The sequence below is a fragment of the Temnothorax longispinosus genome, chromosome 1, assembly GCF_030848805.1.
Source record: "Temnothorax longispinosus isolate EJ_2023e chromosome 1, Tlon_JGU_v1, whole genome shotgun sequence".
Classification (NCBI taxonomy): Eukaryota; Metazoa; Arthropoda; class Insecta; order Hymenoptera; family Formicidae; genus Temnothorax; species Temnothorax longispinosus.
In genome coordinates this window covers 24127812-24153236 of record NC_092358.1, presented here as the reverse complement: position 1 = coordinate 24153236, position 25425 = coordinate 24127812, and the positions used below count along the sequence as shown (strand labels likewise).

The 25425-nt window shown below is 39.0% G+C and overlaps 4 protein-coding genes across 4 annotated transcripts; 1 reads left to right on the top strand and 3 right to left on the bottom strand.

The window, feature by feature from the left end:
* Positions 1-1626: 1626 nt before the first annotated feature.
* On the bottom strand, positions 1627-2727 carry LOC139819830 (protein lethal(2)essential for life-like). The gene has a single exon (XM_071789587.1). The coding sequence runs from the start codon at positions 2571-2573 to the stop codon at positions 1926-1928; it is 648 nt and encodes a 215-aa protein (XP_071645688.1). The 5' UTR covers positions 2574-2727; the 3' UTR covers positions 1627-1925.
* Positions 2728-5582: 2855 nt separating this feature from the next.
* Positions 5583-7031, bottom strand: LOC139819819 (heat shock protein 23-like). Its single transcript, XM_071789581.1, has one exon. It carries the CDS (start codon positions 6828-6830, stop codon positions 6222-6224), a length of 609 nt encoding a protein of 202 aa, XP_071645682.1. The 5' UTR covers positions 6831-7031; the 3' UTR covers positions 5583-6221.
* Positions 7032-8091: 1060 nt separating this feature from the next.
* On the top strand, positions 8092-11166 carry Pch2 (pachytene checkpoint 2 protein). The gene is made up of 6 exons (XM_071789567.1): positions 8092-8414; positions 8957-9113; positions 9190-9381; positions 9526-9753; positions 9948-10295; positions 10682-11166. The coding sequence occupies exons 1-6, from the start codon at positions 8353-8355 to the stop codon at positions 10952-10954; spliced, it is 1260 nt and encodes a 419-aa protein (XP_071645668.1). The 5' UTR covers positions 8092-8352; the 3' UTR covers positions 10955-11166.
* Positions 11167-11186: 20 nt separating this feature from the next.
* On the bottom strand, positions 11187-20839 carry LOC139819810 (synaptogenesis protein syg-1). The gene is made up of 6 exons (XM_071789556.1): positions 19433-20839; positions 18399-18528; positions 15088-15287; positions 14017-14340; positions 12862-13335; positions 11187-12589 (listed from the first exon to the last, which is right to left on the bottom strand). Exons 1-6 carry the CDS (start codon positions 19809-19811, stop codon positions 12042-12044), a joined length of 2055 nt encoding a protein of 684 aa, XP_071645657.1. The 5' UTR covers positions 19812-20839; the 3' UTR covers positions 11187-12041.
* Positions 20840-25425: the final 4586 nt, after the last annotated feature.

Sequence of the window (25425 nt, the reverse complement as noted above, 5' to 3'; positions counted from 1 at the left end):
GCACTAAATAATAAGCAGATAAACAATAATGATAAGTATCAAGGTGATGTTAGAATCTAGAAGTCTAGACTAACAACAAATCAAATCGACGGTACTTATTCATAATACGGGGTCGCCACTTCTAATATATATATGTATATATATATATATATACACATATAACTAAATTTTCTTATCATTATTTCAACAAATAGTGTAAATAGGTTATTAATTGCTTTCAAGTAGAAAAAAATTGAAAGTGGCGCCCGTATAATGAATATAAGTACAAAATCGATTATCGTTTTTAAATTATGATCCAACTGCAGATGTCGAATTATTTCACAGACGAAACGATTGTTGCATAAATAAAGTATTAAAAAATTCTCGGATTTCTCCTAGATTTTAAAATCTTTTTCTACAAATATATTACTTAACGATAAAACGATTAGCACATCACTGGCATGATAAACATCGTGAATTAAATGATTTCTCATCTTATTTATCATCACAGTCAAGCAAATTCTAAAAACTTTTAGAAATATCGTTTCATGTTTCTCGCATTCTCCACATAGCATGCATAACAAAAAGACGTCCAAAAGATATCCCGAAGATATCCTATTCTTCTAAATATATCTTGGGTCTTCTTTTTTGTTATTATCTAACACTATTCTTAAATGATATTGTTAGATTTGTTTACTTGCAGCAGAGAAATCTATATATTCAAAATTTATTAAAAATGTGTATCGTGTGAACATTATTTTACGTCTTAGTTTTATTATTTTGATTATTATTCTCGATGAGCAGTTATATGACTCAGCTAATGAAGCATCCATATCGCAAGCAAGCTTAACTTGACCTCGACAAAACTATATTTATAGAACGAACTCTAATAAATCTGCGGCCGGGGTAAGGACCTACGGAGAGTCGCACCTTAGAGACTATTTCTGCGTTCTATTTTCGTTTAGTATAAAGTAGAGCCTTCTCGTTGCTTCTGGCGTATTTACTGCAGTCAGTAATTAATAGCCGACGGACACATACACTCGACTGCCTTTTTTTCCTATTGATAAACAAAGGGAGATGCGAGATGCACTCAATTGCGTTTTTTCTTAATTTACCGTAAGCTATTGGATTGAAATTTGATACAGCAAGCAATTTCTATTGATCCTTCTTTTAGAAATTCAAATTCTCTGAAACGTTATCGTGAGGCCTGTTCGTTTTCGCTGCACTTCTGTACTAGTGCAATAACTTAGAAAAAAACAAAATATTTGTTTCATTCTAAAGCCGGGAGCACACACTTCTGCACAACGCATAACGCGTAAGCATAAGAAAATTGATTGGTCCATACACATGTGCATAAGAAAATAGACCAATCAATTTTCTTATGCTTACGCGTTATGCGTTATGCAGAAGTGTGTGCTCCCCGCTTAACTTATTGCATTATGTTGCATTAGTTCAGAAGTGCAGCAAAAAACGAACAGTTAATTCCGATTATTAGCAGTTGAAAAATACTCACAATCAGTGTGAATGTATAAGAAAAATTATGTAGGAATATGCGCGTATATTTTTTTGTATTATGTAAATATGATTTCTATTAATCAAACATAACATTATCTGAACGATATGAAAGAACTAAATAATAACGTTGGATGCTGATAAAAACCCGTTTATTTTATCATCAATATAAAAACACAACCACATTTCTCTCAAGGATGGATTAGTATGGCACTAAGCATCATAATCGGTAATATATATACAATAAAAAGAGTATAATATATACTATAATACAATGTAACTACAATACAATAAGGAATGTATTATAGTTATAGCCAACAGAGCGAGGAACGTAGTTTTGTAGGAGTAAGTGCAAAGTGTAAAACAACAAAATTACGTGTGCAAAATTACGTATCAAATAGAACGGAAAAAAAAAGATTCCGTAATTCAGTCTATCATTTTTCGGGCTTCGGTAGTGCTTCCTGTGCCTGCGTAGCCGTCACTTCCTCCCGAACTACCTTGTTGTCCTCCGATTTTCTCTCGACGGCCGGGACCGTTTCGGACAATTCGGACTCGCCAGCCTCTTTCTGGCTGTTAGGAGAAACGGCCGGCTTTCCGGTCTGCTCGATCTTGATCACTCTCTCGTCCTGCGGCTTCATCGGCGCTGTGACTATCAGGAGATGGTCGCTCGATATCGTGGCAGAGACCTGGCCCACTTCAGCGCGACTGGGTAGCAGATATTTTCTGACGAACTGCCGGGACAAGACGTTGCCGTCGTCTTCCGTCGCCTCGTGCTTGGCTTCGACGACCACCCAACGGTCCACCACCTTGACGGTGACCTCCTCCGGCTTGTACTGCTTCACATCTAGGGTGATCTTGAAGACCTTGTCGCCAATCATCGTGGAACTGAGGACATCCTGATGCCCCGCCCAGGGTCTGTAGTAAAAGTCCAGTACCCCGCGGTCGAAACTGGCGGTCGGGTAGATGCGGGTTAAGCCTTCCGGTCGGACAGGGCTCATTCTACCGAGAGTTGGGTCTAGCGAGCCGACGGGTGCGTCCAGGCCCAGATGGAGATTCGAGAACAACAGCGGCAGGAGATACATGACGTCGTCGATGTGTTCTCTACTTGCTTATACGAATCGGTTATCTCGATTTCACAGCTTCGTCGAAGAGACTAAGCGCACTACCCGCTGCTTGCGTAGGATGCAATGCCTCGTGTACTCGCACGGGAATTTCAACACTGACACGGGTCCGTCGTTGCGACCGCTATTTATGTCAGACGGTTTTCGGCCTGGGTGGGAGGACTGGGGAGGTACCCGAGGTACGTTCTATGACGTAGCAGGGCTTCGAGAAATTACCGCGGATGGAAGCTACACTCTCGTTATGTTAAAATAGATCCTCCGCCAATCTGCTCAACCCTCTATCTGCACAATAAACGGTGAATGAACGGAGATGTGCTCAATTGTTCCTTTCTGCTGTTTGTCGATAGCTATTTGGTTCGAACTTCGGCGTAGTTAAAATCTCCAATCTCCATCGATTTATCTTCTCGCATATGTCAGAAAACTTCCACAGGGTATAATACATGCTCAGATCGTTTATATATCATAACAAAGGTTTTATTAATTATCTGTTTCATCTCAATAGGCTATATATATATAATAAAGATTTTGTGCAGATCTAAAAAGGTCAAACCTGAAAAAGGAAGGTTAGCTTTCTTTTAAAAAAGAACATTTAGAAGAACGAAATTGAGCCACGTCAGTGGCACAGAAAAGCATGACGCAATTCACTCACATTTGACAGTTAAATGAATCGAGATGACGTGCAAAGTCAACACGATGAATGAGCAAAGGTGTTACGGAAATTACCATTTGTTTAACAATATCACGCAATTATAACACTTTTCATCCATAATCGTACGTACAAGGAATAGAAAACAAACATGCAGGTTTGGTCAGAAAATTGCATTGTCGATTGCACGTCAATAGTTGCGAATTACGTGAAGTGCCATATCGATTTTTTATAATATTTATATATTATATATTATATTTATTTATATATTAACTAAGAAATGTATATATATTATTTTATTTATATATTAGCTATATAATATATATTTATATATTAACTAAGATTTACGTTGATTTTCTTATTATTATATATGTATTTAAAAAAATAATATAAAATATGTAAGTGCAATGCGCTAGAATGCTAGGCGTAAGAAATAATAAAATGACATACGCGGTGTTAACACTGAAGAAAATAATACACATCATTAATATCCTTATCTGCAGAAACTTGCCAAGAAACATTATATTTGAATCGTTATCTAAATATTTTCGCTCACGAACACTTTGAAAAGTCCTTGATCATTCGACAACACGTACTTATGAACGCTGAACGTTCGTCATTCACGTGCAACAAGCGTGTTATAAAATATCGAATATTTTAGAACTCGGTACAGGATGAATCATTTCTACCGCAGTTTCATCATAAATCATTTCAAGAAAACGAGACATTTGAAAAGAAATATTCGGATAATAAAGTTTATTAAATTTGTTTAATTTTCTAATTACTTCTAATATAATTAACAAAAGACTAACGCAGTTTGCATCAAATGATGAGTGGATAACATTTGCAAAATTTTAATTTGAATGTTTTTCTTTGAATAAAATTCTTTTGCCTTCAATGACAGCAAAATTTGTACATTTTTAGTTCAGTCAACACATATTACATTATTAATATCTACATTGCACGCTTATAATACCCGTTTGTTTTACTTGCACATTTTCTACTTACGTTTTTCGTTCTTTTCAATGCTCAAATATATATTTACTATATTTCATGAAAAGAACCTTATGGAGTAAGTAAAACGAATAGCTTTCAGATTTACACAATAGGCATTTGCATAATGGCTCTTTCCTCTTTTCATCTTTTTTGTCAATCGTACGTACATCGTACATTCAGGGAGATGTGCTCATTTTCATGAAGACTACCGAGATGACACGCATGTCTAAAAGACATTTTAAAGACATCTTTCAGACATATGTGCTATCCGGGTATGGTCCATATTCTCAACTCTTTTTTATTGGTAAAAAAGTGCGCTTTTATTTAATGCTATAGTATATGTAACGTAAACTATAGCATCTCAAAAATAAAAGCGCACTTTTATTGGTAAAAGATAGTTAAAAATAAGGCCTATGTCTTGACCATCATGGCACTAACAATAAGTAAATCAAAAGCTACAGAAGAGACACGAAGAAAGGAAAAAGCCATTAACATCGAGACTACTTGTGCCAGTCGGCATATCAAGTGAAAGATATGTTACCTTGAAATCTAAAAAGCTGACAATAAACTAATTGCTAAAAGAAGTCGAGTCAGAAATTGTGTCAGAAATAAAAGAAACTGTACAGGATAATGAACTGACAAATTTCAGAACGCTGTTAGATTATCATGTATGTACGTTACAGTTTGTATACATATATGAACTGTAGGAAAATTTCTGCTTTGTGTTATGACCTTATGACAGTTAAATTTAATATAATTACAACGTTATAAATAATATATGTATATGGAATCCCTATAAGTACATGTGTAATTTAGTATGTAGAAATTTTGTACCTTTTTAATTATATTTTAACTTTATGTAATAAAACTGTGTCGTACAAGTTTTTTAATTTTCTTCTAATCGACATCGGTATACAGAAGGAACGAGGGAAAGAAAAGATTTATTTTCTGTAACTTTTTAATTTTTTGTATCACATATCGTTGCGATTAACTGAACATTTTCTTAAACGCCATTTGAAACTAATCAAGCAGTTTTGTTATCCATTTTTTGCTTCGTAAGATTAAACTCTCCTTTCGCAATCGTTTAATTACTTTCATTCAATGATTTTGTACACTTAACAAAACTTCTGCTAAAGAAAAATAAATTATAAGCTAAAGAATAAGGATATCCTATGGTTCTAAAATAATGCGTAGAATAAATTACTTCATAGAAAATTTCTCGGAAATAAATATGTATATAATGATAAACGTGACTATATCAATGAGATAAAGGAATAAGGAAGTGGTAATAAGTTCAATAGGGTGATAATAAAATGACACCATTATAATTAAAAAAAAATTTTATATGTATTTGACAAATAATCGCAGTCTTACATCAGTTTTACGATCATTAATTTTCTATGTTCCAGAAACAAAAACTTATTATACTTCTTTTCACCTAACACTAACTATAGGACCTTTATTCGCGCGCGCGCGATTACACCTAATAATAAATACATCCTAGCTCATCTATCCTATCTTATTGTGAAAGTTCATGATACAATTTCAGTAGTAATTCTTCCGTTTAGCTACCACAGCACAGATATATCGAGGAAATTAAATTTTAATAAAAAATAAAAAATGGAGCAATCTATGAAATTGGAAGTCATGTTTCTTAATTTATGAGATAGTAGTTAATTTAGGAGTAGTAAATATTATTGGTTCAATTGACAGTCTGTTAAAAATAACTAATTAATTGAATAATCTTTAAATAAATGCATTGTATGGACTTGGAAACGCCCTCGTATAAAACTAATCGTAACTTTAATCATATCACAGGGACTAACTTGTAAAATAGACCGATATCAAAGTTCATACGTCTCTAACGGTCGATAGATCTATCGCACGCCCGTAGGATTATACACACAGGAACATAATATTGATTTAACGAACAATATGAACAGTTAATACTTCTAAGAGTCCATTTCTCACTCCTGCTTCTTCTCCTTTTCGCCCTGCTGACCCTGCTCGAGCGTCTTCGGCTTTTCCTGCTTCTGGACGAAGGGCTTGCCGGTGCACTCGATTCGGAGCGTCCTCACCGACTCGTCCTTCAACGGCCGCTTCTTCGGCGCAACGAGCGTCAGGAGACCGTCGGAGGACAGCTTGGACGTCATGTTGTCAACGTCGATGTCCTGCGGTAGCGGGTACCTGCGGACGAATTGGCGGGATACCCAGCCGTGCCTGTCCTGCCGGTCCTCGTGCTTGGCCTCGACGACGAGGTGATCGTCCACGATCTTCACGCTGATCTCCTCCGGCTTGAACTGCTGCACGTCCAGCACCACCTGGAAGTCGTCCTTGTTGACGGGGGGCGACGGATTCTCGCAACGCCTGATCGCCAGCTTCAGCATGTCCCTGAGCTCGTCCACTTCGTCACGCCGTTGCGGTCCTATCAGCTTCTGCCTGACACTCTCAGTCGGCACCGGCACTACCGGCACCCGTTGCGGTCGGCGATCGTCCAAGTCGAAGAGCTGGTTCAAGAGGGATTGGCACATCAGGTCCTCCCAGTCTGTACCAACAATGAATGGTACCAGATCCATTTCGCAGGATTCGTCTCTCGCTGGACAGTGATGACTTCGCGAACACGCTTCAAGTGGAATACGACACGCGATCGCTTTTGTGTGGACGTGAGTCACTTGTTGCAACTCTCTGCTGATGTCAGCTCAGTCAGCTGTGATCGCTCACTTGCGCCTGCCGATAGTCTGATTCTGATAGCGTACTGAACCGTACTGAACTCACTCGGCGCGTAGCCCGGCGTATTTATACGGCTGCGCATGCGTCGAGAAACGGTTCGATCTTTCGAGACGTGAGCGAGCGAGGGGAGCGAGGCGTCTCGTACGTTCTGGCGAATTTCAGGCGAAATGATAACCGCGCCGGTAGGCGGGTTCTCCAATATCTTTATGATGAGTGTGGAATATAAACATGAATCTTATCTTGGAAAATATAGTCGCGAGTGAGCAAATTTTCGTATTTTTACATCAGACCAGGAATAAAATATGAATAAACGTCTTATTTTAGAAAATATATGTCTATCATCTCTATAGAAATTTAAATAGCAATATAGTTTATATAAGAAGTTGTATGTTTACATTTCTTAGAATGAAATCAGCTTTAGAATATCTGTTTGTAAATTCAGTTTAGTAAGATTGATCGAAGGCATGTTATCAAATGGATGTGCTAGAATTGTTCGAAGAACAGTTTTCAAAAGGGATTATTTAAATTTAAAAAAATTAACTAAATCTTCATTTTCATCTTTTAACTTTTAACTTTAAAAAGATAGAAAATGTTAATTAATTTGTGATATGAAGTAAAATCAAATTATTATTATCAATTATTACTTTTATTCGCGTCGAATCAAATTCGTTTGTTATAATTTCAGACAGCTGACTTTTTATTTTAAAAGATCTCAATATTTAAAACGTGAGGCTTATACATATTTATATATATTAGCTTAAAAAATGAATTACAAATAAGAAACTGATCTCCATCAAAGAAAGTCTGCAAAATCATAGAATCTGTCCCGAAATAGAACATTCCGTATTTTTCTCATTTCTTAGGGCGTCTCTAGAAACGTCGCGCGTCGACTTCTAGTACGTATACTGTCGTATACCATCTTTTTTTTTTTATTCATAAAAAAGAGGGACCATGGGGAGAACCCATATGGTCTTACGTATACCATCTAGAAGCGATCGAATCGACGTTTCTAGAAACGCTCGGAATTACCGGAGCCAGAGAGAACTCTCTGGAATTACCTACGACGGATAAAGGCGTCTCGATCGCCGGCCGTTTTGGAAAGTCTTATAGAATCCGCCAGACACTTCTGGACTTCTGTTCCGCCGGCTTCTAGGTCTTGCCACTTCATGGCTCAACAACGACTTCAAACTTTGAATCCGGCACGAGCTGGACGAAGCGACGCAAAGGTAGGCGGAACGGCGTCTGTCGACGGAGAGAGGCACACGATTTCACCGAGATCTCGTCTATTATGTGGCATTAGGGATCCATTCCGATCTTGTCTCGTTAATTGTCCTGTCCTACCCCGTCAAATTCGTAAGAACGCTCGAGATGAACGAAGAGAATCCGGAGGAGAACGTGTTGCACGTAGAAGTATGTCAACATGCCAGCAGGTATTGCTCACTCCTTTGTTCGAATTGGTTTGGACACGTTCTGTCGACAGGGTCACGAATATGTTGATTTGATTTTCGATTAGAATCGTCTCGTTCGTTATATTCATGTTAACCTTGAAAGAGATTGGATTCTGGAAGGATTGGCCAATTGACCAATTCTTTTTTGCAAAATGACATGTGACATAATATTTAAGAGGCACTGTCATGATAAAATAGTTGGAGTGATTTCTTAGTCTTATTTATTAGATAATTTCCTATGGGAATATTGAGAGAGATGTGAACCTCGTAATAAAATAAAGACTAAATGTATTCCTTACGAAGCAATGCTTTCTTCGACTATTGAAACAATTTTATTGGGACAATAATTTATATTTTATAATATTGATAATTAAAGGTTTCAAATGTTCTGATGGTTCTAATCAATTTCAGTAGGACTTGAGTTTGCACTTGATTGCACCTGAAATCAATTTTATGAAAACTTTACAGGGACTTGATCTCAGCTCGATAACATTAATTGATTTACATCTATTCTATTGTTTTAGTACTTTGTCGAAAACCAAAATTGAAGAAACGGTCAATTCAGAATTACATTTGTTGGAAGAGATTCCTCTTGATGTTATTCTATACGGCAAAGATTTTACAAATACAATTATAAAAGATCATGTGGAATCCATGATATTCTCGTCTGACTATGTGGAGGTATTGTCAATTTTCACATTAATTTTTTGCGAAACGATTTTGTATTTGCATGAATATATCTATATATTTATTTCAGAGGGGAACGTTCAAAATTCATGGAGCTACCATCAAGTATTATGTCTATAGACTGACGCAGGAGGATGCTGCCATAGAAACGATAACATGTGACTCTGATGAATTGCCAGTTGCATGTCACTGGTTGTTACCCGCACAGGAATTTCACTACATGTGGGAAAATCTGTATTACGATTGTGATATAAAGAATAACGTTAGTAAATTTAATAGATAATCAATTTAGAAATATAAAATGATTTTGCTGTACGTATCATCGCAGTTACTTGCAGTGTATCTCATACAGTGATTTTATATCAGTACTTGTTTTTAATTTTCTTTTTTCCTTTTTTTTTTTTAGTTATTACGTTTCGTGGAGACTACAATGTTATTTTCTGATCACGCTGTTAATTCAAACATTATAAGCTGGAATAAAGTGGTGTTGTTGCACGGTCCTCCAGGTACAGGCAAAACCAGTATGTGCAAAGCTCTCGCTCAAAAAGCTGTTGTTCGTATGGGAGATCGCTTTACTCATGGAAAATTTATAGAAATTAATAGCCACAGCTTATTTTCAAAATGGTTTTCTGAGGTATGTATCTGACTGTTATTTACCTCGCTTTAGAAAAGGGACGGTGAAATGTAGGATTAAAATCTGTGATAGAAGAAAGAAATTCAAGATTCAATCTATATATTAATTAATAACAATATTCACAATTAGGTAACATGACTCACATATTATACCATTCGATATTAAAGTTAGTGTTATTTTTGTATTTGTTGCAGAGTGGGAAACTTGTTATGAAGTTGTTCGACGAAATAAAGAATTTGGTTCAGGACGAAAGTGCACTGATATGCATTCTGATCGATGAGGTAGAGTCGTTAGCTCACGCACGTAAATTATGCAGCAACGGCACCGAACCGTCTGATTCTATACGCGTAGTGAACGCACTGCTCACGCAGTTGGATCAAATCAAACGGTATCCGAACGTTTTAATTTTAACGACGAGCAATATGACAGAAGCTATAGATCTTGCGTTCGTCGATCGAGCGGACATAAAGCAGTATCTCGGATACCCATCCGAGGTTGCTATTTACAATATTTATCATTCGTGCTTAAAAGAATTAATGAGGGTATGTATGTCTCTTCTTAATCCTGTGAGACGCAATAACATATAAATACTTAATATATAAATATCGATTATAGTGTTAAAGTAATACATCTCTTAGCACTTTCTGCAATTTATGATTCTAATGCAAGACATATGGAGGGATAAAAGCCATAGTGGTACACAGTCAAATTTTTTAAAATAATGACTTGTGTGCGTAGATACAATTTATATATTGTATAGATTGCATCTATGCACACGAGTCAATATCTTAAAAAATTTGACTTACACCACTATGGCTTTTACCCTTCCATATTATGATATTACTAAATTTATTTAGTAATATTTACTTAGTATCAATGATATTCCTCGGTTAATACTAATATATATTATTTCATATATAAATTCTAGACTGGGATTTTGGAAGATGAAGAGATACACGACATATCGCAGTTAAAGGTTCTTGGATACGCAGAATATGAAGACACCAAAAATAGTCTAAAACTTTTGGAGCTTAGCCGTGAGAGCGAAGGCTTAACCGGTCGTACCTTAAGAAAAATACCATTTTTAGCGCATGCTCTTCATACATCCACGATCAAAAGTACATTATCCAAATTTTTAAAAGCCATGCACTCGGCTATTCTGAAACAGGAGCAACAAGAAGGTGATTTCCAGCAATCATGAACAAAAAGATTGTTCCTTTTCTATTTATTCTAATACTATTTTATTATATATGTATATATATATATGTATACATATACATGGGTGTGTGCGAAATCGTAGTATTAAATACATGTTTATTGATAGATTTTCAAAATCGTTTCGAAAACATCCTCGCATGAAAATTTTTTTTTATAATTTTGACTTATTTTGGGAGAGAGAAATTACTTTATTCTCGCTTATACTACGATTTCGCACGCACCGTATATAATATATGTATGTATACATATATATATTATTTAATAATACGTTTTGTATAATTTATTTTCGTATAATAAATGATTGTCGCAAAAAAAGATGCTTATTTCCTACTTGAGTCATCTATTTCGAACATATGTAAAGTCGAAATAATGTTTTGCGCCATTCTCGAAATAAGAGGCTCGTAGAATTTCTTTCTACATTCCATCTTGGTTGAAGTATCAAAATCGGGAACTGTATATAACAGTTTCCGTGAGGTCCAGTTTTGCACTGATCCCGCCTCGTCGCGCAACCGCCATTAAAATCACTGAGATGCGACCGCTATTAAAGTTACGCTTCGTTCCGCTTCGACGACGTGGACTATACTTTGCACCGGTACGCGAGTTCTTCATACAATATTTATCACGACGTGCCTGCATTTCGAATGGACAGATTGCTATTGTTGCCTTACCACGGTAAAATACTATGAACAACACGGTATAATAAATAACTTAAATGTAGAAAAAAAAGATTAAAAAATTTTTTAACGATACAAAGATACGCAACAACAGTTGGCAGTCTTGCGAGAACACTTGTGTTAAGGTCTCGATATAAATATCAGACTATAACATTCGATACAAATATACACATTGCGTATCACGTCATTAAAGTAATTAAAAAGTATCTCTGATTTTACACATATGTATAATCTAGAGTAAGTCGTAAAAATATCTCAAGAAGGAAGTAGACTGATGTAAGAATAATAGAAAGAGATACGACTACAACAAAGGTAGAATCCATTGCTGAGAGGAGCAAGATTCGACGATAAGGGAGGGGATTCGATATCAATGGGAGAGACGGAGGTCCGCATATTTTACACGATGGTGGGCGGCTGTAGGACCATGGGTGCTCTCCTGACCTTCAATGCTTCCGGGCTCATGGCACGCGTCTGCTTCGCGATGCGGCTATAATCGTACACGCTCTGGTTGCCGTCTAAGCTGGACTTTCTGGCGAAAGTCTTCGCGTGGGACGAATTGATAGACTTCTGCTGGTCCAACGACGCGCCGTTCCCATAGAGCGCGTCGGCCGCGATGCTGCCCTCCTCCTCCACCTTCTGCCGGTACCGTCCACGTCGCAGCTTCAGCAACGAGTACACGCTGACGGAGACCAGCAGCAGCAGGAATAACAGACCGACCGCCACGGCCGCGGCTATCACGCGCATCTCTGTGGGGTCTCTCACTATCAACATGATGTTCGTCGAGTCCCGGCCCTTGTCGCTCTCTACTAATAAAGTGTACATCCGAGAGTCTTCCTTCCGCAGCTCCTTAATCTCTAGCTTGGCCCAGTAACAGCTGGTCCCCATCTTATTCTCGACGATCCGCTCCAACGGCAGAGCCTCGTACTTCGGATGAATGCTCTCTCCTGTTGAAAAATTAAAAGACTAAATAAAAAAAAAACGTGGAGCAGAAATACGATTTGTTAGCGACTTGACTCGACTATCAAATATTGAACTCTCAATCAAACTGGATCATCTAAATTTGTCTACTTGGTTACAATCGGAATTTTATTTTCTGAAACAAAGATAAATAAGTACTGCATAATTTCTAACTAAGAGATTTATTCACGTTCAAGTGAGAATTGAGCCGCGAGACCTGATTTAAACCGCTACTTAGCAAAAAGATATTTTTCTGTACCGGCTCGAATGTGAGAACTGCCCCACTGCCAGGCGACTAGTTTCGGTGACGGTAGCGAGCAGAATCGAGATTTGAGCCTGTGCACGGGCTCCCCGGCCCATCCGACGGACTCGTAGAAGTCTCGACCGCCAGTGGTCTGGATTTCCGGCGGTCCGTTCACGTGCAGCACGTAGCTGCACGTGTCGCAGCCGGTCTCTTGCTTAACGCCGTTGATCGTGTTGAAGGCGATGCAACGGTATTCGCCTTCGTCGGACCACATGATATTCTGAAGGTACAGACGTCGGCCGCCGCCTTTGTTCTGCACACGGTTCTCGATCTTCTCTTTCAAGCTACCGCGGAGATGCACCCATCTATATTGAGCAGGTGGATTCGCCTCGTATTCGGGGCACTCGAAGGGCTCCACGGTGGAGTTTAACATCGCCGTTTGCACGTTTGGGAATGTGCCATTTCCTTCGTTCTTCAACTGTGGTTTATCTACAGAGAAACACAATTAGCAAATGCGCAACCGAGTGTCTGTCGATTGTATGCTCGCTTTAAGATAGCAAATGGAATAAACGATTCTTATTTATACTGATTTATAAATAAATAAAGCAATATTAAAGGCGAACGTTACAACTACGTTGAATCTTGTCTATACACTGTTAAATTTAGTGTCAAATTATACTCAATTTCAGTCATTTTTAATCATTCCTATAGTTCGCTACTGCTCTTACTCAATACGTTAATTTGACTATACCAATGGAGTTAATACCGTTAAAAATAATATCGTTTTGTGTGTGTGTTAAAATAATAAATTTCGACACATTAAAAATAACAAAATGTTATTTAATTCAAGGTGCTGGTTTAAATATCATTCTTTAATATTTAACAGAGTGTAGATATTTCGAATCTCCCTTTTATTTTTCTGCGCGAGAAGAGAGAAAGAGAAAGAGAGAGAGAGAGTTAAACGTTCAAGAAGTACAACTTTCACAGTAGCGCTCTATATAATTGTGCATAACAACTTTATGTGTGACGCAATTTTATGAAGGAAGAGAGGAACCTTGTCATTTCGAGGAAAGACGTTAAGCGTTGCGTAGATCGCTTTTAGACAGTTACGGAGGGAAAGGAAAATGGCAAAGTATATCGGAGCGAGAGACATAATGTAATTCTACGAACATTGCACATCGAGCCTGTAACTCGCGGGTACGCTTTCACTGACGTCGTTCGTCGCCTTGCATGAGTACAGGCCGGCGTCGGACCTTATGACCGGATCAAAGCTCAATTCGGAGACCCACACGGTTCCGTTTAACAGCGTCGTTTTGCCCGGCTTTGGCAACGCCGACGGCGAGGACGCGGTGAGCGGCATCGAGTCTTTGTACCACTTGATGCTTGGGGTCGGATTGGCGTCCGCCAGGCACCTCAGGTTCAAGTGGCTCACCGTATCCTGCGGAACGACTGTAAGCGGCTGCGGATTCGTCTCGAGTCGCACTTCCGGCGAATCTGAAACCGCAAGACACTGCTGTGATGCACATGTTGATCTTACTTTGCCCAGCTTAGGAGCATAAAACCTAACGCTTGTTCCTAAGTTATCTTAGATTCGTGTTACAATTGTAAAAACCATATGTTTAAAAGTAACTTTCTAATACGTGTGACATCCGTTTTTTTTTAATGCGTTAAATTGACAGTTTGCAAAGATAAATTTTTCGAAGAAGTAAAACTGTTATAATAAAGAGAACCCTGGTGGAAAAATGTCTCAGAATTTTTTAGATTTTTTATACAAATTGGAATATTTTTTAGAAAAACTAAACGAAATAATAATGAGATACTTCAGATTTTTCCTGTCAACACATCTTTATAAAAATCTGAATAAATATGAGAAAACCCGTGCAATTTATCAGAAATTTTCATATATACTAAACAGATACTAAAGTATTTCGAAAATCCTCATCCAATTATTTCTGAAAGTAGGATCTGAAAAATTGTATATTTTTTCATAAAACATGAGAAATTCGTAAAAAATTTCTGAAAATATGAGAAATTTTTTTCACCAGGGAACTGTTACAGACAAAGAGAATTTTAATTTTTCCCTTATAAGTTATAACATTTATTCCGGAAGAGATGTATTATCTCTAACAATTTTTCGACAAGTTTCCTTGATTATTCTGTGATATTTGAGGATGTCGATAAACTTTATAGTATAACTTTTAATTGATTTTATTAGCTCTAATAGAGATTGATTACACGTACAGTAAACGTCTAGTCGTGTCTCTGTGCTGATCGGTGCGCTGCTCGTCGGATGCATGGTCACACATCGGATCGGTAGACCGTGATTCTCCCTCTGACCATGCACCCGTAGAACACTGTGAGCGACCCAGGTCTTCGGATTATCCACCTCCGTTGCGTTGCTCTGCGCCGATTCGGGTTCCACCTCCTTGTCCCCTATGAACCTGCCAGGCAAATTTGAAAGCATTACCCCCAGGTATCAGACAGTTTAACACCTCATTTAATTTTAACCAGACTTTACTCGAACACAGGCTTGTAATCTAAGAACTACACTGTTAAATATTGAAGGATGGAATTTAGTCAATACCTTGAGTTAAATAACTTTTTGTTATTTTTAATTACCATGTACCATGTGTATTGAAATTTATTATTAACACAGACAGTATTATTTTAACTCCATTGGTTTAATTAAATCAATATTGTTTTAGTTAAATTAATGACAAATTTAACAGTATAGTTCTAAGGATAGTTTAATGTATATCGGAAATTGGAAATTTGTGACAAACACTAGCCGACATTTTCGCTAAAAAAAAAAAAAAAGATTCCAGATTAGGCAAAAAATCAATAAGATGCGAGATCCAGTCGTTAAATTTAGGATATATCTTACAATTTTAAACACAGATTATAAATGCTTGCAATAAATTTTTCAGAGCATGCATTTTTTATGAGACATCAGTAACATCGATCCTTTAATTAGAATCATATCTTTTCATGTAATTCAATTTTCTTAATAAATAGATATTTTATGTTTTACGTCAAAATATATCGGAATAAAATATAAAACGTTTTAATTGATTTTTCGCGGTTTCAGTGTGTCAATTATACAGAATAATTAGAAATAATATCTATTGTTTTACAAAACAATAACAATAATATTAAAAATTGTTTTATACGTTACATCTTCTTTCAAAATTGTAAAATTTATATATATATATAAATATTATATATATATATATATATATATATATAATATCTTTTTCAACAATGTTCTATTTCTGACGTATTTGAAGGTTCCTATGCTTTTTCTTCGTCCCATATGTCCAGTTCGACACTGTGTCACGTGAAAACGCGCAAACGGAAGCTGGATGCTCGTGATTAGCCCAAGACCATACAGTTCCGTGTGCAGTATCGTTTCCGCGAGTGATTCACATAAATTCATCGGTTTACGTCGAACGGGCCCGGCCTTCTTCCCAGAAAAAAAGAAGAGCGCCGCCGAGAGAGAAGGTATCCGTACCCTTTTCTAGCGCGTGATTCACAGGCGCGGCGGCGGGACTATACGCTCGCGGCCAGTTTCTCGGTTTCTATGGCTATAATCTACATAATTATACTCGGCGTGGTCGTGTCCGCAACGCGAAGAAAAAGAAAACCGGGCAGGGATCATTAAACCGCGTGGCTATTATCGGTCGTAAAAGAATGCGCGGTCGATATTGTTTCAGACGAGTTCCACCGGACGAAATTCTTCATTAGTACCCGTGACCCTAAAAATAAATGCGTGGGAACGCGAATGTTACCGGGGCACAATCTTCCGAAATAACAATTCGATCGAACCGCCTGCGCCGCTGCCGCCGCGCCGCCGCGCTGTGTCTTCCACGTAAACGTGCAAAAGTAAAAAGGTCGTAACTTCGGACGCAGTAAAATAAAGAGGCTAAATTACAATCGGACCCACCCGACGCACAAGTTTAAGAGATACGTACAAAGGAGAGGCCTGTGAGAGACTACTAGAACGGCTTTCAAACGTATTTACATACATGTGTGTTCCGAGAAGTTACACATGACGAGCCGCATCGGAAACTTAGCTTTTCTCAAAAGACCCATTCATCAATGGGGTCGCCCCCCTTCGTGAAGGGGCTACATATGCCACCGTACAGGCTTTAAATTACACCCGCTGCTTCTCCTTCCCTCTCGCTCGCTCCTGCTGGGAGCGACCCGGAGCGTAAGCCTCCAAAAGAAGCGCGTGCCATCGTGAGGAACAGATGTTTTACATCGCATAAGAACGTAGATAAGGCGCGGCTAAATTCAGCGGACCGTAAACCAAAACGACGATCCCTCCGCGCGGCCCTTCCCCTGCATAAACACAACGTCACGGCTTCTTGCACCAGACCGGCTCTCGGATCAGCGGACCCGGCTGCGTATACATATACGAACCCGCCGCGCCGTGATGCTCCACGTTTGAAAACGGCCGTATTTTCTGCGGTGGTAAGAAAACAAGTGCAGCCGTGTATGCGCAGGAATGTGCATAAAGCGCGCTACTTAGCCTCCCGACGAGGCGTCGCCGGGTCGCAAAAACGCAATCCGAAAGTGTTATCTCGGACCTCCTAGCGGTCAGTACGGTCACAAAACAGTCGGGATGTCGTTATTGCGATGTCGTATCGGTAAATATTCGGGAATCGCTCCGGAGGACCGATATCCGACGCCGACAGGTATATAAATATCCTCTCGGCCAAGGATTGTGAAAAAAAAAAACACAAATTTTTTTGCGAGTGTCCTTCTTGGGAAAGATAAATATTAATTCCTTGCATAATCTCTGAGAATTTTTAAAAATTTCAATTCCGAGGAACGAATTGTGTATTGTATGTAAGTCTGGATTACGAAAATAATTAAAGATGGAAAAGTTCGCATTTAAAGAAAATATTTATTTTGAAGATGTTTTTCTTTTTTCCCTCGCTGTGTTTACTTTCTCAGGAATTTACTCGTATAAATTATCTGATACTCTTTTAACCGACTGTAATGGAGATTTCGTCCCATCAAGATCGGCAGGTATGGTCAACATTCCGATAGCCAGTCGATTGCGCCCAAAAGTAAAATTGTTTAACTCCTAATCGCCCTGTCTCAGACCGTAAAAGACCGTTTGAGATACAAATGGATGCATTTGTAATTATCGGGTATAAACTCTGAACCTTTCAACATTTTTTTTCTATCATTTCTTTTTATCGGCATCGTGCTAGAACACTTCTTACAATTAGTGAGAAATTATCGCGCGTACGAGATTTTCTCGTAAATTGAGTGCGTAAACAAAGGGAGGTAAAGTGAAACATTAATGCTTTCTCTGGACGTCCATGTCACATTGCATTAAATTTTAAAACTTATCAGACATTCCGGGGCAGACTCTTACCATATACATTTTTATTGTCTTCAGTTTTCAAGTTTTTTTTTCTTTTTCCATTTTTTTTAAATTATAGGTATCTCTTTTTTCTTATATTTTTATATTTTTATGTTATTAGAGTAACTTCATCGCGACGCAATACGAATGTTTTAAGGACAAAGTGTCAGCTTACCACTTGATGAGGGCGACTGGATTTCCGTATCTCGAAACACAGGAAATCTTTACTTCCTGCCCCTCCTTCAGCGTTAGGGTGGCGCCCAAAGGGACCCTCGCGTATTCCAGTTGAGGTTTGTGGGGTTTTACTGGAACACGCATTAGGGTGCATTTTAGATAAGATAGAGCGAGACAGAAATTGTTATGTTTAGGTTCGGCTACCTCCGGTTCTGCTCCCACTCCAGTCGGACGAATAGTAATGACCGCGATCTTATCATTACCGCGCTCTTACCAGGAGGGATAGCTAAAAAGGAGCCGATTGAGCCACTCTCGACCAAATTTCCATTAACACGGATATTGCAAAATTACAGGAAAGTAGAGCACAACGGCTGCTTTGTGTGTTTCCTTGCATCACTCGAGGTCAATGTTCGCGGAATATTAACGATGCTTCCGAACGACTCCAACGCGCTTTAACGAAATATTCGCGAGTGCACTGAATATGCCAACAGATTGCATAAATTATGTAAAAATATAAACGTGCATTAATCGCGCGCGCAAAACGTAAAAAATAAATTTTTATACGCGAGTACAAGAATTTGTGCCAACTTTTTCATAATAATTTCATTTGCATCGTCTTTGTATTTTTAGTAAATATCTAGTTCTATTTAAATATACCACGCAAATGTAGATCATGTACGTAGTTATTTCATATAAGAGTTATACAATTTTATATAACCGTTGTGTATAACAGCTCTATATACAATACTATATATTTAAATTCAAACTATGAGCTATGAAATCTTTTTACTCGTTAGTTTTAATATCGAGAGTCTTTATAGCTAATTAATCATATATGTAAAATTCATCATATCCATTATTTAGAACATAACATATTTATTCCTTTCCCGTTTACCAGCACAAAAAATTACTCCTTCCTCATTCTCTAATAGTAAATAGTACGAAAACACTCGCGATAAACTGAAAGGTATATACCTACAAATTACAAACGTAAAGGTCCCGCCGAAGGTGGACGGAATAAAATCGAGTTCTCACCTCTGACAACCAGCCTGGACTTGTCCGACGAGAGCGCGTCTTGGCGGGTGAAGTCGCTGGAGGTGACCTGGCATTCCCAATCGCCGTCGTCGAAGGTCAGATTGGCGCGTTTTATCAGAAGGGTACAATCGCCGCCGCCGCGGCCGCTCGCCCACTCGTACTTGTCCGGGTGTTTGCCCACCGGCCTCCGATCCTTTTGCCAGATGCACTCGCCACCCTTGTCCTGCACTATACAACGCAACCGCACATCGTCGCCGGACGACACCTCCTGGTAGGGCAGCGGCTTCTCGAGGAATTGCTGCTCGCCGAGGACGAAAGCGCGAGAAACGCAGGTGAAGAGGAGGAGCACCGGAAAACGGATCGAGCGATCGGGCGTCATCTTTGCGGGGACCAGGGAGGACTCGATCAAGGCATCTTCCGTCGACTGACTCGGGGAAGAGATTCGTCCGAGGGCGACTGCTTTCCGACGATCGCGCAAGATCGAAAGATACACGGATTTGGCGAACGCTTGGGGACTTATGACGTGACGGGACCGATAATCCGACGCTTACTAATCATGTTAAGGTGTGACGACAGGTCGAATATTTATGAGGATTAGGTTCGAATATCTGTGAGGATTTTGCAGTCCAAGTTTCCCATGCGGATTCTTAAGTCAGCCGACTTACGTCCTTCGGAGGAAAAATGATCTGCGCGCGAGCGCGCCTAATCGACACGCGTGCGCGCGGTATCGAGGATCGAGAGCACAATTCGCGCGGAGATACAGATCCGTTAACACACCCGCGCCTATACGTTCGCCAAGTCATAGATCCCGCTCGTAGATAAACGCACCATTCTCTGCCGCGGATTTCGCCATCGACGGGATCGATCGGGGCAAATCACTCGTACTTAATCGCGGAACGTTCACTCGCGAGTCTCCCGTTCGGAAATCCGTTGAAGCGGCGCGAGCACGCCCGAGGCTCGCATTTTATTACCGCGCCTAACAGCGCGAAAGTTCCGCGGGGCGATCGAAATGATCGAGCCGGGTGCTTTCACCAGAAAACTATCGCCTCGCCTCGTCGCGTCCGCGCGGCGAAAACAATCTTAGGGAAAAAACACGAATCTTTTGTTAAAATTTTGTTTTTAATGTTTTAATTATTATTTTTATTTAATAAACTAAAACGCTTTTTTTTTTAATAACTGAGAACTCCGTCGCGGGTTCGCACTGCGTCGCGTAAGATCGATCGACGATCGATTTTGCTTCGACAAAATCCACGAGTTCTCGTCACTGACGTCGCCGACGGCGATCGCAGCAACGTAAAAGCGCGCACGATCTGCCCGGTGGCAGTAAACACCGACCGAATGAGCCGCCTTCGAGTTCGAAGGGTCGTATCTCCGCGCAAACCGAGCAAAGCAGCGCTCTCTTCGTTGGATCTACGAACTATTCCACCCACACTCGAGTTCTCTTTCCTCTATCTGTCTGTCTGTCATTATCCTTTATCGATCGTTTTTAAAAAACTTCTATCACTCACAAAAACGTTCAATTTTCATTTATTGATAAGTTATTGGATCGGTCCATAAAATTTCAGATTGCAGAAATTTCGAACTTAGAAGCATCTCTCATGAAATAAACTTACATATACATATATATAAAAAATATTAACATAATGAAATATTTGTATATAATTATATATAAAATATCCTCATACATATATGTTTACTTTCTTTTGTACAACCTCTGTTTGTGCAGACAAGAATTAATAATAGAAAGAATTGAAAAATAATTGAAAGGATAATATTTGCATTGTTTTTTTTTACAAAAAAGTGAAATTTGAGGAGATAAGATAAAATTACTCATATAATCATATATAAATATAATAATATATAAAATATGATTACATGATTACATGATTATATATTGATATTTTATATATCAATATTGATATATAATGATATTTTATATATTTTATTACATCTATATATCATGTATAAAATATAATTACGTATAAAATATTGTATAATCAATTGCAATTTTACTTTTTATGAAAGAACAATGTAAAAGTAATTTTTTAAATTATTTTGCAATTATTATTCTTATTATTTTTCTTATATATACAAGCGGAGATTATTCATGACAGAAAGAAAACATATACGGACATATTTTATATATGTATAATTACATACGAAAGATGTTTTCCCGAGAAGTGTTTTCTTTCCTAATCAATAAAGATACCGTGATTGACGTGAGTGTTAAACCACTCAGATAAATTTTATCGTCGTAAAGGTCCATGGAGTACAGATATCGTTGCGCTGTTATACCACGTGACACATGGCGGCGCAAGTTTTATATACGCAACGGGAGAAAGTTGCGGAGACAATGCGACTGTATTAAAGATCCGTCTTGGCCGCAAAAATGCCGCGATCGTTCGATTTCTTCGCTGAAAGAAGGAATAGGAATCTCGCGAAAGGGGGCTCATGTCCGAGAAGTAGCGCGATGCCGACGACGGAGTACGTGGCGCGGAAAGAAAGTGCGCGCGGTAAATAGAGTGAGCGTTCAGGACGCGGAACGCCGCGAAATTAACCCGTTAAGGATAATTTTTTTTTCATTCGGTGATAATTTGTGTAATCGTAAGACCGAAACTTTACGTAAAAGTAAAAACCGCTTAGTCGAAAAAATCTGGCAATTGTTTACGAGTTATAGAGTCAACTCGTTTAAAAATATGAATTATTTTTCTTTCTCAGAAATAGTCGCGTACTCATTAAGAGGAAGAGGTAAAGAGGTGATGAGGAATTAAGAGTAAAATTGAGTTGAAAGTGTAACAGTCGATTACAAATGGTGTACAATTGTTGAAAAATTGCGTTGTTCTTGTACAGGTCTAGCTTGTGTGGGTATTTGCGCAAAATAACATAGGAAGAAAAGTAAAATGAAACTTATGACGTTATTTAATGTTTATATAATGTTCGCTATTATACACGAGAATGGTCAATGGATTCAGCATGTTTTAGCTAAAAAAAAAAAAAAAAAAAAAAAAATCGTGGGTGCTGAAATATCGCGTATTGTATAAGCACAGGTCAGATTGTGGCTTAATTGCGATTTAATTATAGCAGTCGCGAGGTTACAGGCACCGTATATACAAAAAATTTTTAGCGCGATAGAGCTGTCCGCGTGTTTCTACCTACAGTGCCTCGACTCGGTTCCACATCGCGCATCATAGTGACCGGACTGGAAACGGAAGACGGACCCCGAACGCGCGGGCTCACGCGTGCGTATCCAACCCTGTATCCTCTGCGGGCGCTATCCTTATTATTCGAGCGTGTTATCGGTGTGCCACCGCGTGGTCATGCGCCGCGTTTCGTGTCAGGCTCCGCTTTGTTCGATCACGCATTATTACGCTTTTCGCGTAACTGATCCTCTCGCTTGAAAGGCGGTTGTTGAAAGGGCTAGGGTTTGGAGCGGACAAGCAAATAATTTGAAAGTGAAGAAGCGTGAAAGTGAAGCGCCGTAATAAAAATCGTAAAATTATCCTCAATTTTTAACTCTATTCTCAACATAGTCTATCATTAGTAGTGTATAAAAAATCTATAAAAGGATCTATACAAAATTTAGTAACCACATAAAAAATGGATTCGATAATATGGTTTTTCTGTCTTTGTTTAACGTTATCCCTTTCGTAAGCGTATTTGAGTGCAGGAAAAGACTACAGTGTCCTCTGCCGCGACGTTGAGAAACTAATTCACTCTTCTTCCCTTCATTTTATTTATTATACATAAATTCTGTCATTTTTATATCTTAAACTTCTTTAAATAATTATGATATAATATTTTTATATTATTCGTATGATGGAAAATCTTATTTTAATCATTCTATTTTATCTACAATCGGTAATGTATCATATACCAACACTTCTTATGTATTGTCATCGGCAGATGATGTATAAAATGTTATCATGGATCGAGTCGTTGTTGGCCGTTGAAGTGCTTCCGTCAACTTACGACATCTTTATATTAACTTTCATTGTAGTTTTAAAAATATTTCGTTCTTTCTAATAAAACATTATTTTTAAACATTGCAATAAATAAGAAAATTTTTAAATGTTTAAAAACGTAAACACTTTTGTTGTTCTTCAGGGCACATATTGTGGAACTTTTAGGAATGGATTTCGATTGGAATTATATTTTGTTTTGCCTAGAAAACATAATAAAAATCTAGGAAATCTTAACAATTCTGATCGGCATCTATTCCGGAAAGTCCCATAATACGTACCGTCTCTAGAACATAATTTCTAGAGAATTTGAATAGTGTGAACGAGTGCATAAGCAGCTCACTTCTCACAATGGGATAAAGATATTTTTTTTCTGAAGGCATAAAGATAAAGTAGCTGATATATCCACGGACAAGCATGACAAAAGGCAAAAGGACTATACGCTGATGGAAAGTGAGTTTCTGTCAGTTCTCTATTGTTCTTGTAACAAATCTTACAAAATACATTGCGATTTATTATCGACTCGTTATTTGTTAGGAAAAAGAAACGAATAATGATGATATCGATGTACTTAAAAATAAAAATTGTTCAGGATAAAAGAATTGTATACATGTATAATTTTATATACCGTGTACTTTGTTGCGTGTGTATTTCAATATAAAATAACAAGTGTTACGGTACTTAATTACGTTTTAATTTATTCGTGGACACAACAGTAGAGGACAAACGATCGAAGCATAGGACCCGTCCTTTCGCTCGCGAAAATCGCGCGGACGTACACAAAAATTCGACCTGGCGCAGCAGGGAGAATTGAGCCGCGTTTCGATTTACCGGCCGACGAGCCGCGATTCCGCTTCACGGTCGTACAAAGAACTAATACAGAAGTCGGTGCATCCGACTAATTGGCGGCTGCAATCTCGCCGTTCGCGATATAAACGCGCGATGAATATTTGCATTGAATTTATAAACGGCCCCGGTTATTCCCGCGCGGCAATCAATTCGCGGTAATTATACGCGGCGCGTTACCGCGTCCACTTTACCTCCTCCCCTCCCACCTTTTCGCGAGCTTTTGAACTTTCGCGTCTGACGCGCGCGCGTATCGCGCTCGTCGCGCGTTATGCAGATTATCGTTAAAAACGTTTAAACGCGTTAACGCCGGTGCTCCGCGGCGCGCGGCGGATCGTTTATCGCATCATTCTCGCGACGGCGAGACTTCACACGCCCGCCAGGTTTTTTTTTTTAATCCGTCAGATCGAACCGGGTAGCCGTGTTTTTCAATTCAATCCGTTGTCCCACCCCTCTCGCCGCTCTCTCTCTCTCTCTCTCTCTCTCTCTCTCGCCCGCCGCGCCGCCCTCTCGCCGCTCCGTTGCGCGCGAGGTGATTACGAAATTACACGAATGCGTGCATCGCATTTCGATTAAAACGAAAACGCGGCTGCTCCCCCGTTCGGGAAAATCCCAATCCGACATGCCGTCCGACGTACGTCGGCGATAATATCGCCGCGCGCCGTTCGCGCGCGCGAAAAGCGCGAATCGATATTCTTGCGGCGATAAATACGCGTCGCGCCGCGCCGGGCCGCGTGTCTTCGCGCATACTTGCCGTATTTATTACCCGGTGTACGCGCTAAATCGCGATATACTCTACGCGCGGCGCGCGCGAATGAGAAACGACGAGCCGTGACGAAAAAGCGGCGCGAACGAAAATTATGCGCGCCGCCTCGTAAATCCTCCCCCGTGGGAAACGCCGTTGATAACCCGATGGATACCCGCGGCCGCGCGCGCGCGATCGTGCTTTATGAAAAAGGATATTTGGCGGCTCTCTCGCTTCCGATTGCGAACGCAGTATGCATCATTAATCGCGCGTTTTCTCGCGCAGTTGTAGATTTTTTCCGGGGAGTTTTATGTTAATTTCGCCGGTAGTGAAAAAAGTTAGGAGACTTAATAACAAAGTTATGTAATATTCCCGGCGTATTACGTATTCAAGGGGGTAACAAATCGATGAGAAAAAAATTCCTTAAAAAAATTTTTAATGGA